We start from the raw sequence: 13,862 nt of genomic DNA on the forward strand, positions 1-13,862 counted from the left end.
CAGGAGGTCTTGTTACGGTAGGCAGACGGAAGGTTGTGCTGGCGATGAGGAGGTTGTGTGCTGCACAGCTCTCCATTAAGAGTAGGCCATTACTGTTACACTGGTCCACTCCATGCCTCCCTGCCAGATTGCAGAGTCAGACCCTACTCTTGCATTGAAATCACCAAACAAGATCAGCTTGTTGGTACTGCTCACTGCTGATAGTAGGGTGCCTAGTTCTTTGTAGAACTTGTCATTCATCTTGTCCGGGTTGTTCATTGTGGGGGCATAGGCACTGATCAGGGTGGCTTGACTTCTGTTCTGTTGCGGAAGCTGTAATTTCATAAGCCGGTCGTTCACACCCTTGAGTAGACTAGCAAGTTTCTGAACAAAGTGACTCCTGACGGCGAATCCAACTCCAGCATCACGATGCTCATCACTGCTGCAACCGCTCCAGAAAAAAGTGTATCCACCTCCCGTTTCAGTCAACAGATCTACGTTGGCAAGACGAGTTTCACTCAGGGCTGCAATGTCCATGTTGTATCTTGCAAGCTCTCTGGCAACTAAGGCTGTTCTTCTCTCTGGTCTGTCTGCTATAGTGTTGTCCAAAAGCTTGCACATGTTCCAAGTGGCAGTGGTGAGCGGTGTCACCTTGTGTTTTATTTTGTGTGTTCGACGGCAAGATGGGATCCCCGCCAGTCGCGGTAAACTGGCCAGGGTGTAGTGAAGCAGGCAATGTTTAGGGCACCTTTTCTAGCCCCTTCCTCATCCTACAGAGTTGAGCAGTGTGTTCCTGAAGAGGACTGCTCAGTCGCTCAGGGAGACACCGAGTTCCACTGCTGCTTCGGTCAGAGGAAAATGACCATTAGACCTGAGCCGCCTGCGTGCAGGTCCGTGACTACAGCTCCCAGTGTATCCACACCTGCTGCTTCCTCACTCACCCATCGCCACAGGACTTCAAGGGTCGAACAGGATGCTGACGATGATGATGGTGTTGAAAGTAGCACTTGATTTGGATTAAAGTGAGGGAGAGTTGCGCAGCGTCAGCCTCACTCTTCCCAATTCCCATCTCGATCCAGTAGCAAGACAAGAGTCAACACGTCTGGAATGGGACTAGGCACAGTGGATGACCAGGGTGTCTTCTGTGTCTTGTCCTGCTCTTCACGTTCCACGACGCTTGCAGGGACTGCCTTCGTGACCTTCCATTGGTCTCTTCCACTCAATCCAACGGACTCTGTCTTCACACGCTGGGATAGACATCCCCCTATCTCACCGAGGGTCGAGACCTGTCAGCTACTGTCACCTGGTTTAGCCGGCTTGTCGAAGCCGTTGCCCGGGGTGTGGCCGCTGTCGCATGCAAACAGCTACGGGGAGCCACAGGTGAGAGCTGAGTGTCAGGTGGGGACAAAGGGCGGACAAACTGATCCCTGGTATAGGTAGAGGAAGGCTGTCTGGTGATGTGAAGGGCCTGAATGGGAGAGAGGATTAACCCTGCTAGCTTCTTGCTTCAATGTGACCAGGACCAGGGTGGATAAGGAGCAGTTGTTCCCTTGAGTTGAAGGGTCAGTCACAAGAGGACATAGGTGCAAAGCAAGGGGCAGGAGGTTTAGGGGGAATGTGAGGGAAAACACTTTTACCCAGAAGGTGGTGAGGGTCTGGAACACACTGCCTGGGAGGGTGCTGGAGGTGGGATGTCTCACATCCTTTAAAAAGTAACTGGACGGGCACTTGGCACATCATAACATTCAAGGCTGGTAAATGGGATAAGGTGGGAGTTCAGGTGGTTCTAATGTGTTGGTCTGAACTCAATGGGCCGAAGAGCCTCTTGTGCACTGTATGATTCTAGGATTGCTGTAAATATGTGCACAGCGAGCGCCCTCAAACAGCAATGTGATAATACAAAGAACAGTACAAGAACAGACCCTTCAGCCCACCAAGCCTGTACCGACACATGATGCCTTTCTAAACTAAAGACCTTTTGCCTCTATGCAGTCCGTACCCCTCTATTGCCTGCCTCTCCATGTATCTGTCAAGCTGTCACTTAAACATTGCGATTGTATCTGCTTCACTTCCCTCCTCTGGCAATGCATTCAAAGGCACTTACCACCCTCAGTCTGACCACTTGAAGGGAACAATAATATTAAATACAACAAAAAAAAAATTGTGACAGCCTCATAATAAAAATATTACATTTCCTGCAGTGTTTTAGAATGTGCTGAGACTGTGAAAGGTGTTATAGAAATGCAAGGTTCCTGTTTTTATCTGTCTCCCCCTCCCACTCTCTCCCTAACAGTTCAATGAGCATGAGACGATGGAGGATCCAATACCTGAATGGGGCCCAAGTTCACAACTTCTCCAACTTTTTCGGCCACATCCAGAAACACCTGGAATAAAAGCAGAAAGAAGATGTCAATCGCCCCTGTGGCAAGGTTTTCTCACTGTGTCTCCATTCACCCCGTAAACCTCAACGATCTCATGCTTCAGGCCTCCTGGGGGGGGCTTTAAGCGAGAAAGGTTGGTGGGAGGGAATAGAGATGAGGAGACTGAGAGTAAGGAGGTTAGCTCCCAGGTGGAGAAGGGCTGTAGACAGTATGAGAGAGAGGTTAGACGGGTAATGGAGAAGGGAAGTGCCCAGACCGAGGGTCTGAAGTGTGTCTATCTTAACGCCAGGAGTGTAGTGAACAAAGTAGATGAGCTTAGGGTATGGATTGCTGCTTGAGAATGTGATGTGGTGGCCATTAAAGAGACTTGGATGTCTCAGGGACAGGACTGGGTACTTCAGATGCCAGGATTCAGATGTTTCAGGAAGGACAGGGAGGGAGGCAAAAGAGGTGGTGGAGTGGCACTGTTGATCAGGGACAGAGTCATGGCTCCAGAGAAGGCGGATGCTGTGGAGGGACTGTCTACGGAGTCGCTGTGGGTGGAAGTTAGGAACAGCAAAGGGTTGATAACTTTGCTGGGCGTTTTCTATAGGCCGCCCAATAGTGACAGGGAAGTTGAGGTGCAGATAGGGAAACAGATCCTAGAGAGATGTAGTAATAACAGAGTTGTCGTGATGGGAGACTTCAATTTCCCAAACATCGACTGAAATATCCCTAGGGTAAGGGGTTTGGATGGAGAGGAGTTTGTTAGGTGTGTTCAGGAGGGTTTCCTGACACAGTACGTGGACAAGCCTACGAGAGGAGAGGCTGTACTTGACCTGGTGCTGGCTAATGAACCAGGACAGGTGACGGATCTCTCGGTGGGAGAGCATCTCGGGGATGGCGATCATAATTCTACCTCCTTCATGATACCATTGGAAAGAGATAGGATCAGGCAGGCTAGGAAGGTGTTTGTCTGGAGTAAGGGGGAATATGAAGACATCAGGCAGTTAATTGGACGAGTAAACTGGAAGGAGGTGTTCTTGAGGAAAAGTACTGAAGGAAGGTGGTGGATTTTCAAGGAATGTTTGTCTGGAGCTCTGCACAACAACGTTCGATGAGACAAGGGGGTTTTGGTAGCTCGTGGAAGCCATGGTGCACGAAGGTTGAGGTGAACCTAGTCAGGAAGAAAAGAAAGGCGTATAAAAGGTTCAGGGAGCTAGGAGATGTTAAGGATCAGAGGAATATAAGGCTTGTAGAAAGGAGCTTAAAAAGGAAATTAGGAGAGCCAGAAGGGGACTTGAGAAGGCCTTGGCGGGTAAAATTAAGGAGAATCCGAAGGCATTCTACAAATATGTGAAGAGTAAAAGGATGAGAAGAGAAGGGATAGGACCTATAAAAGGTGAAGGGGGAAAAGTCCGTGTGGAACCGGAAGAAATGGCAGAGGTGTTTAATGAGTACTTTGCCTCAGTATTCACGGTGGAAACTGATCTGGGAGGTTGTACTACAGGTTTGCGGCAGACTGAAAAGATTGAGTATGTGGATGTTAAGAAAGAGGATGTGTTGCAACTTTTAAATTCTATCAAGATAGATAAGTCGCCGGGACCAGATGGGATGTACCCCAGGTTATTGTGGGAGGCGAGGGAAGTGATTGCAGAGCCCTGGCGATGATCTTTGCACCATCGATGGAGACGGGAGAGGTTCCAGAGGATTGGAGGATTGCGGATGTGGTTCCTATTTTCAAGAAAGGGAACAGGGATAGCCCAGGAAATTACCGACCGGTGAGTCTGACCTCAGTGGTCGCTAAGTTGATGGACAGGATTCTGAGGGACAAGATTTATGAGCATTTAGAGAAGTTTAGAATGATCAGGAATAGTCAGCACGGCTTTGTCAAGGGCAGGTCGTGCCTTACGAGCCTAGTTGAGTTCTTTGAAAATGTGACTGAACACATTGACAAAGGAAGAGCGGTGGATGTGGTTTACATGGACTTCAGCACAAGGCGATTGATAAGTCCCCCATGCAAGACTTCTTGAGAAGGCGAGAGGGCATGGGATCCAAGGGGCTTTGGCCTTGTGGACCCAGAACTGGCTTGCCTGAAGAAGGCAGAGAGTGGTTGTGGATGGGTCTTTTTCTGCATGGAGGTCGGTCACCAGTGGAGTGCCCCAGGGATCTGTTCTAGGAACCTTGCTGTTTGTCATTTTCAGAAATGACCTGGATGAGAAAGTGGAGGGATGGGTTAGTAAGTTCACCGATGACATGAAGGTTGGTGGTGTTGTGGATAGTCTGGAGGGATGTCAGAAGTTGCAGCGTGACATAGATAGGATGCAAGACTGGGCGGAGAAGTGGGGACTTCAACGCAGATAAATGTGTAGTGGTCCATTCTGGCAGGTCCAATGAGGTGCAGGAGTACAATATCAAGGGTAGGAGTCTTAGCTGGGTTGAAAAGCAGAACGATCTTGAGGTCCGGGTCCATAGGACTCTTAAATCGGCCTCGCAGGTGGAGGATGTGGCCAAGGAGGTGTACTGGCCTTCATTAATCGAGGGATTGAGTTTAGGAGTTGTGAGGTAATGCTGCAACTTTATAGGACCCTTGTCAGACCCCACTTGGAGTACTGTGCACAGTTCTGGTCGCCTCACTACAGGAAGGATGTGGAAGCTATTGAGAGGGTGCAGAGGAGATTTACAAGGATGTTGCCTGGATTGGGAGGCATGCCTTATGAAGATAGGTTGAGGGAGCGCAGTCTCTTCTCCCTGGAGAGACGAAGGTTGAGAGGTGACCTGATAGAGGTTTATAAAATGTTGAGAGGAATAGATAGGATGGATTCTCTGAGGCTATTTCCCAGGGCTGAAATGGTCACTACGAGACGACACAGGTTGAAGGTGCTGGGGAGTAGGTACAGAGGAGATGTCAGGGATAAGTTTTTCAGTCAGAGGGTGGTCAGTGAGTGGAATCGGCTGCCGTCGGTGGTGGTAGAGGTGAACTCGCTGGGGTCTTTTAAAAGACTTCTGGATGAGTATATGGGATTTGATGGCATTGGGAGTTACAGATAGTTCTATGGCTTGGTAGGTGTAGATGTGATCGGCGCAACCTGTGGGCCGAAGGGCCTGTTTGTGCTGCAGTGTTCTATGTTCAGTCTGGGTTGTGCACATACTGACTGTCAACCCAGTGTGACCGACTGTCAAGGGAATGGCCCTTATTCCACAGAGGGATATCTATTGTCCTGTCTTTCCAGAAGAGCCTGTGGGGAGACTGTTCCTGGAAGTCTCAGTCCAGGGATTTGAGCAGGACAGTAAGTCTAGCATTCAGCTGACAGAGGCATTTTGACAATGGCTATTCATTAATAAAATTCACCAGTAGCCTTTAGTGTGTGTTTAAACCCTGCCCTCAGGTCATTTATGTGACCTGAATCAACTCTGGTAATGTCCAGGACTGGCCCAGCTCACTGGGTAGACGGGATCTCCTGCTCTGTGTGGGAGTGACAATCAGTCTCACTCTGGGAGAATTTGAACTAACTCAGTACAGACACCAGGAATGAAGCTGGAACTCTCCTTCTCACACTGTCAAGGAGGCCAGGAATGAAGGCTGGACTTCCCCGCTGCCCTTCATGGGGATGAGATCTGTCGCAGTGGGAAAATGAACTATTTCAATGAGAAGGCTCCAAATGAATCCAGTCGCCTGTTCAGTCAAACCCCCAGTATTGAAGAACTGGACAGAAACATTCTTTTATTCAAAAATGGGAGAGGAATCACAAAAAATTAATTCTTTCAACAGTCAATACAAAGTAAAAACCAACCTCTAAAAATTCCAGATCAGTTGGGTCAATCTTTGAAGCAATATTAAATATCTGAAAGACAACAAAATGGAAGAGGAAGGAAACACAAAGTGCAAACATCATTAATTAGCACAAGGTCTCACAAATGGGAATCTCGAGCAGAAAGTAAAATTACACTTAGCACTGAGAGTCACTCCGTTACCCCCGAGAGGCGCTCCGTTACCCCCGAGAGGCGCTCCGTTACCCCCGAGAGTCGCTCCGTTACCCCCGAGAGTCGCTCTGCTCCCCCCGAGAGTCGCTGTCACCCCCGAGAGTCACTCTGTCACCCCCGAGAGTCGCTCTGTTACCCCCGAGAGTCGCTCTGTTACCCCCGAGAGTCGCTCCGTTACCCCCGAGAGTCGCTCCGTTACCCCCGAGAGTCGCTCCGTTACCCCCGAGAGTCGCTCTGTTACCCTGAGTCTCTCTCTGATTATCTCCAGTGACTATGAATGTCGTGAGGGGTGCACTCACCATGTAGGAGCTCAGTAACATGCTGAGTGCTGATAGTTGGATACTGACATTTTTCGCTCTCTCTAAACTATTGCATCCTTCTGTATCCACCAGGAAGATTGCCATCTGTTAAACACAAGTGAAAACTAATGTAAGAGTTTGAAGCCATTCAGGTTGTACAAAGTAAAGATTTTCCTTCACCATCAAAATTGCAACACCATGTCATCATCCGCACACAGCTTTAAAGACCGTTAATATATTAATCCTGTGCTGGTCCTTTTAATCTGTCACTTGTCGGAGGAAGAGAAGGATTTGAGGTCCTCGAGCCTGCTTTGCCCTGCACTCTGATCACGATCAACACTTCTTTACCTTGATCCCACACTTTCCCCATGTCCCTTTCCGACTGCTTGAGGAAAACAGAATCCTTGAAAGGGAATCAACTGCAGAAAGACAAGCACAGCAACTGACATAAAGCCTGACCAAGAAATTGGCCAAACAACAAGGTAAGCTGGGGTGCTCTCAGTCCAAACAGAAACCAGTCTGCCTGGAGACAGGCACATTGCATGATTCCAGTTTCAACAACTGAAAACTAAAGAAGCAGCAGGACACATCAGCATGTGTAAAAGGCCAGATTTACATTTCTTGAGAAACTCAGCGACAGATACATGGGGTAGACCCACATCAGTGAAACAAAAGATTTGAAAATCTTAGAAGCTCAAACTAGACATCCAGCACACAAATACAAAGGGTCCACCATTAAAACTCATGAACACCCACTGAAACCATCAACATGATGTGGAATTATTCAGACCTGAGCACGGACAGGCAACACCCTCACAAGATTCTGGAGGTTGACAGACAGCTAAAAGAAACCTGGGCGAGCAGCAGCTGGAGAAACAACCTCTCCAACCTCCAACAAACCAGTCTGCACACATCAACAACAAGAGCAGATCACCTCCAGACCAGAGGGGGAGGCGGGAGAGAGGGGGAGACACTGAGACAGGGGGAGTGACAGAGCGAGACAGAGAGAGTGATACAGAGATAGATAGATAGAGAGAGAGAGAGACTGACAGAGACAGAGAGAGACAGCGAGATAGATAGAGTGAGAGATCGAGAGAGAGAGACAGAGAGTGAGAGAGAGAGAGACAGAGAGAGACAGAAAGAGAGAGGGGGATAGATAGATTGAGAGAGAGAGTGCGAGAGACTGACAGAGACAGAGAGAGAGACAAAAAGAGACAGAGAGAGAGAGACAGAGGCAGAGAGGGAGAGAGAGAGCGAGACAGATAGAGAGAAAGAGAGACCGAGAGATAGGGAGACAGACAGACAAAGAGAGAGACAGAGACAGAGAGAGAGCAGAGAGTCTATCATCAACTGCTCTGTGTCCATCAGGAAAGTTACAGAGTGAGAGAGTGTTACGCAGAGAGACGGAATCGAGCTCTCACCTACCTTCCCCTGCTCTGTGTCCATCAGGAAAGGTACAGAGTGAGATAGTGTTACAGAGAGCGTGCTGTTATTTACCTTCCGCTGCTCTGTGTCCATCAGGAAAGGTACAGAATGAGAGAGTGTTACAGAGAGAGGGAATCGAGCTCTCACCTACCTTCCGCTGCTGTGTCCATCAGGAAAGGTACAGAGTGAGAGAGTGTTACACAGAGAGACGGAATCGAGCTCTCACCTACCTTCCGCTGCTGTGTCCATCAGGAAAGGTACAGAGTGAGAAAGTGTTACAGAGAGCGTGCTGTCATTTACCTTTCCCTGCTCTGTGTCCATCAGGAAGGGTTTGTTCCAGATAAAAACCCCTTGGGTTGTACTGTATGTTCCAGGCCTACATTTGAATCCTTGCAGATCTTCATCTTCTGCTCCCATCCAACTCTCATCACTGCAATCCTGAGGGAATTGGACAGGAGATTAAAGTAGGCTCAATGTTCACAGCATTCTTCCCGAGAACCTGTTCTCTCTCCCAGCTAGTGGAATATCTCCAAGACTGATAATCTCAGTTTTGGGATGCGTCCAAGTGTCTGAGGTTAGTTTAGGGGCAGAAGTCAAAGATCTCCCCCTCGATTTGAGTGACAACTCCTTTATTGGCAACTCCTAGACTAAAATCATGAATAGGTCACTGAGACAATGGGACGGCAGCATGGGCTCGTTGGGCTGAAGGGCCTGTTTCCCGTGCTGTGTTGTTCTTTGTTCTTTGTTCTATTGAGGGTTAGACATTGCAAAGCAACAGCAACTTAGCGATTTTGGAATTGTAACCCAAAATCCCTTACTGAAATAATGGAATTATTGGATCCCTGCAGTGAAGAAGGCCATTCAGCCCATTGATCCTGCACCAACAACAATTACACCCTAGCCCAAAGTCCCATGTGTTTACGGAGTTGAGGAGGAACTTCTTCACTCAAAGGGTGGTGAATCTCTGGAATTCTCTGCCCGTTGATGTGGTGGAGGCTATCTCGCTAAATATATTTAAGTCGCGGGTAGATAGGTTTTTGGTAGGCAAGGGAATTAAGGGTTATGGGAAGAAAGCGATGGAACTGATCCACTTCAGATCAGCCATGATCTTATTGAATGGCGGGGCAGGCTCGAAGGGCTAGATGGCCTACTCCTGCTCCTACTTCTTATGTTTACCCTACTAATTCCTCTGACACTAAGGGACAATGTAACATGGCCAATCCACCTAACGTGCATATCTTTGAACATGTCTGGAGCATCCAGAGGAAACCCACGCAGACAAGAGCAGAACATGCAGACTCCACACAGACAGTGGCCTCAAGCCAGAATTGAACCTGGGTCCCTCGTACTGCAATGCAGCAGTGCTAACCCACTGTGCCTTGTTCTGCACTGTAGGGATTTTAGGATTCTATGAGCGGTCCAGAGACTTGTCAAAAAGTAACCTGAGGTAGTCATACTCTGAGAATTGTAAATTGCAGAATATTCCCTGTCACCATTCCTGGGTCTGTCCTGTCCCACCGGAAGGACAGAGCCAGCAAAGTTCACAACACTGTGGTATCCAGTCTGGAAGGAGTACCCTGGGAATCCTCAATGACTGACCCCAAACCCCATAAAGCCTCATGGCACCAGGTCAAACATGGGCGAGGATACCTCCAACTGCTTAACAAAGAACATCTCTCCTCAGCTAATGAATTAGAACTCCTCAAGGCTGAACTCCACTTGGAGGAAGCACTGAGGGTGACAAGGGTGCAGAATGTATTCTGACTGGGGACTTCAATGTCCAAGGGTGGCTCGGACGCCACCACGGACTGAGCGAGCCGGATCCGAAACTGCTAGACTGGGACTGCAGCAGGTGACCAGGGAAACAACAAGAGGGAAAGACGTACTTGACCTTACCCTCACCAAGGGCCAAATGCCAGCATTTGGGATCAGTTTAGGAGTTTAAAAAATAAGGGCAGCATGGACAAGTTGTGCCGAAGGGCCTGTTTCCATACTGTAAATCTCTATGACTCTATATGATCAACCAGCCCAGCCCCCCCTACTCTCTGGGGCAGGGGGGGATTTCCACAAATTAATGACTTCAATGGGAGGCCCCCTTATTCTGAAACCGAAGCCCCTGCGCGCCCCCCCATCATTCTAGATTCAATATTTATCCCACAAAGGGATCCACTCAGCATCCACCCTGTCAAGCTCCCCAGTACCTCTCAGAATCAGATATGTTTTAATGAGATCACCTCTTGTTCTTCTAAACTCCAAGGGGTTACGGTCTGAACTTGCTCAAACTTTTCCTCAGAAGACCAATCCACTCTGCAATCCACTTCATCCCCAGTGAATCTTCTCTGAATGGCCTCCAATGCGAGTCTATCCCTACTTGAATTAAGGGGGGGTAGTTATAGGATGGATGTCAGGGGTAGGTTCTTTACCCAGAGGGTGGTGAGGGATTGGAATGCCCTGCCTGCTGCAGTTGTAAATGTGCCTAGTTTGGGGGCGTTTAAGAGATCTGTGGATAGGTTTATGGATGGAAAGGGATTGGTTTAGGTTAGAGGGTCATTGTTTTTTAACTGGTCGGTGCAACATCGTGGGCCGAAGGGCCTGTTCTGCGCTGTAATGTTCTATGTTCTATAAGGAGACTGAAACTGGACCCAGTGCTCCAGCTGCGATCTCCCCAATGCTCTGTATGATTATAGCAAGACTTTGCGATTTTTATAGTCCAACCACCCACCACCGCCACCCCCTGCTCCGCCCACAATAAGTAAAATATATTAAAGGCTATAAAATGTACCTTTCCAGTTCCATGCTGCACCCGCATATCATCTTTTTGTGAGTAAAGTGCAAGGACACCGATACTAATCTATATACCATGGCATTCTGAAACCTTCTCCACTTACAGAATATTCTGTTTTTCTATGCTTAAAACGCAAGTGGAGAAACTCACATTTTCCCACATTATGCTCCAGTGGAAGATTTTTCCCACTGACTCCTGTTTACTAGGATTCTGAGATGCCACACTTTATCAAATACCACCTTAGTATCAAGGGCAGTCACTCTCACCTTACCTCCTGAGTTCAGCTCTTTTGTCCATGTTTGGATCAAGGCTGTAATGAGGTCAGGGTGATGTGTGCCTCTGCTAGAACTCAAACTGATTCCAATATCTGTTTAATTACATCAATGTCAATGACATTGTTGAATAGGTGATGTGTATTTGTACGCCATAAGTGGGAATAGCGAGGGGGCTTCTGGCCTGACTGTCTGTTCCTCTCGCCAGTTATATTCACATCTGGGTATCCCTGAACAGCTGTCTGCTGGCACCATTAAGGCCTTCCATCTCCAGTTGGCACCATTGATCACATTTCAGTTTAAAATTTTCCATTTTCTTGGTGAATTGTTTTTGTTTGATGCAGCATGCTTTTTTGATTTGTTTAGTTTAGTTTACTTGCCAAGTGTGTAAATTGGGAGAGCAAGGGGGTTGTCTGACATAACTCTGTCTCTCTGCTGCAGCTACATACAGGGCAGTGCCCTCAGACAGGAAGCATGTGGTGTCTGCCAGCTTGATTGGGGCCTTCGACACCCATTGCGCACCATGGGCACTTGGCGGGGGGATCTTTACCTTTAATGTTAATTGTAATTTCCTTTGGGATTTGTCTTTGATGCACTGTCCCTTTAGGGGCTGCCTTTATGGTCTGACTGTAATTTGTTAATTTAGTTTTACCGATGTACCACTAAACTAAACATACTGGCATCGACAGTATCTTCCATCATTCTGCCATTCCAAAAAAAACATGGGTTTGGGGAAGGATGAGAAAGACCAAGGATTCAGAGAGAGAGAGAGAGAGAGAGAGAGGGGGACTGAAGGATTAGAGTTTATGGGAGAGAAACACCGAGGGTTTGGAGAGGAAAGGGTAGAAAGATCGAGGGGTTGGAGAGGGATAGAAAGAAAGACTAACGGTTTGGGGAGGGAGTGAGAGATTGAAGGTGTGGTGGTGGTGAGGAAGATACGGTGAGGAATTGAAGATGGAGAGAGAGAGACAGACAGACAGACAGAGACAGAGGGACAGAGAGAACTAGTGGACATGGAAAGAGAGATGATAAAGGATTGGAGATGGAGGGAAGGAAAAGGTGGGGGATTGGAGATGGAGGGAAGGAAAAGGTGGGGGATCGGAGATGGAGGGAAGGAAAAGGTGGGGGATTGGAGATGGAGGGAAGGAAAAGGTGGGGGATTGGAGATGGAGGGAAGGAAAAGGTGGGGGATTGGAGATGGAGGGAAGGAAAAGGTGGGGGATTGGAACTGGTGGGAGAGAGAGTGAGGTATTGGAGATGGACTTTTTCCACATCAATTTCAGGAAGCGTAGTGGAGGACATGCCCCTGTTTACATCAATGGGGATGAGGTGGAAACGGTTGAGAGCTTCACATTTTTAGGTGTCGAGATCACCAACAACCTGTCCTGGTCCCCACCACCCCGACACTATAGTTAAGAAAGTCCCACCAATGCCTCTACTTTCTCAGGAGGCTAAGGAAATTCGGCATGTCCGCTACGGACTCTCACCAACTTTTACAGATGCCCCATAGAAAGCATTCTTTCTGGTTGTATCACAGCTCAGTCTGGGCTCCTGCTCTGCCCAAGACCGCAAGGAACTGAAAAAGGGTGGTGAATGTAGCCCAATCCCACCACACAAACCAGCCTCCCATCCATTGACTCTGTCTACACGTCCCGCTGCCTCGGGAAAAGCAGCCAGCATAATCAAGGACCCGCATCCCCACCCCCCCCACCCCAGCCCCCACCACACCCCCCACCCACCCCACCCCACCCCCACACCCCACCCCCCCACACCCACCCCACACCCCCAACCCCCCCCACCCCCCCCACCCCCACCACCCCACCCCACACCCCCACCACCCCACCCCACACCCCCAACCCCCCCACCCCACCCCACACTCCCAACCCCCCACCCCACCCCCCCACCCTCCCCCACCACACCCCCAACCCCCCACCCCACCCCCCCCCACCCTCCCCCACCACACCCCCAACCCCCCACCCCAACACCCCCAACCCACTCCACCTCCCCCCCCCCACCCCCCACCCCGGACATTCTCTCTTCCACCTTCTTCCATCGGGGAAAAGGTACAAAAGTCTGAGGTCCCGTACCGATCGACTCAAGAACAGCTTCTTCCCTGCTGCTGTCAGACTTTTGAATGGCCCTACCTCGCATTAAGCTGATCTTTCTCTACACCCTCGCTGTGACTGTAACACTACATTCTGCACCCTCTCCTTTCCTTCTCCCCTCTGTTCTTCTAGGAACAGTATGCTTTGTCTGGAAAGTGCACAAGAAACAATACTTTTCATTGCATCCCAATACATAGGACAATATCAAATCAAATGGTGGGAGAGGGAGGGTGAGAAATTGAAGGTGGAGAGAACGGGGGAGGGGGAGGGTTTGGAGGTAGAGGGAGAAACATCCAGGCATTAAAGATCCTGAGAGACAAAGACAGACGGGAAATGGACGGGGGGAGAGTTTGGAGAATCGAAAAGCAGCTGTGAAGATTCATGTACCAATAGAACTACGAGAGTGAGCGGGGACAAGCAAGTAAAAGTGATTTGTGTTTCTAACACTCAGTGATATTAATGAGCAGTTTTCAACTGACCAGATTCTTCAGTCTGCGGAGGAGGTAATTGAGTAAGAATGATTTCCCCTTCCTCTCTTCACCGATGATGGAAATCAGACAAACCGGAAGGTCCTTCACATCTTTGTTTAAAAGGCAGTTACGTAAAGTATAATCATTGACACGAATCGACTCGTCAGTAAACTCCACCAACTG

At 48.9% G+C, this 13,862-nt stretch overlaps 1 protein-coding gene across 1 annotated transcript in view; it reads right to left on the bottom strand.

The window, feature by feature from the left end:
• LOC145338604 (uncharacterized) overlaps positions 1 to 13,859 on the bottom strand; it is a gene marked incomplete at its 5' end in the record, with an annotated part of 89,153 nt that extends 75,294 nt beyond the window's left edge. The window contains 5 exons of the mRNA XM_080182977.1: positions 2,307 to 2,363; positions 6,134 to 6,184; positions 6,623 to 6,727; positions 8,348 to 8,485; positions 13,689 to 13,859. Coding sequence (XP_080039103.1) covers positions 2,307 to 2,363; positions 6,134 to 6,184; positions 6,623 to 6,727; positions 8,348 to 8,485; positions 13,689 to 13,859 — 522 coding nt within the window. The remainder of the gene's footprint in view (positions 1 to 2,306; positions 2,364 to 6,133; positions 6,185 to 6,622; positions 6,728 to 8,347; positions 8,486 to 13,688) is intronic.
• Between the last annotated feature and the right edge of the window lie 3 nt (positions 13,860 to 13,862).

This window comes from Carcharhinus amblyrhynchos, unplaced genomic scaffold, assembly GCF_965287045.1.
Source record: "Carcharhinus amblyrhynchos unplaced genomic scaffold, sCarAmb.v2.hapA chromosome_105, whole genome shotgun sequence".
In the NCBI taxonomy this organism is placed as follows: Eukaryota; Metazoa; Chordata; class Chondrichthyes; order Carcharhiniformes; family Carcharhinidae; genus Carcharhinus; species Carcharhinus amblyrhynchos.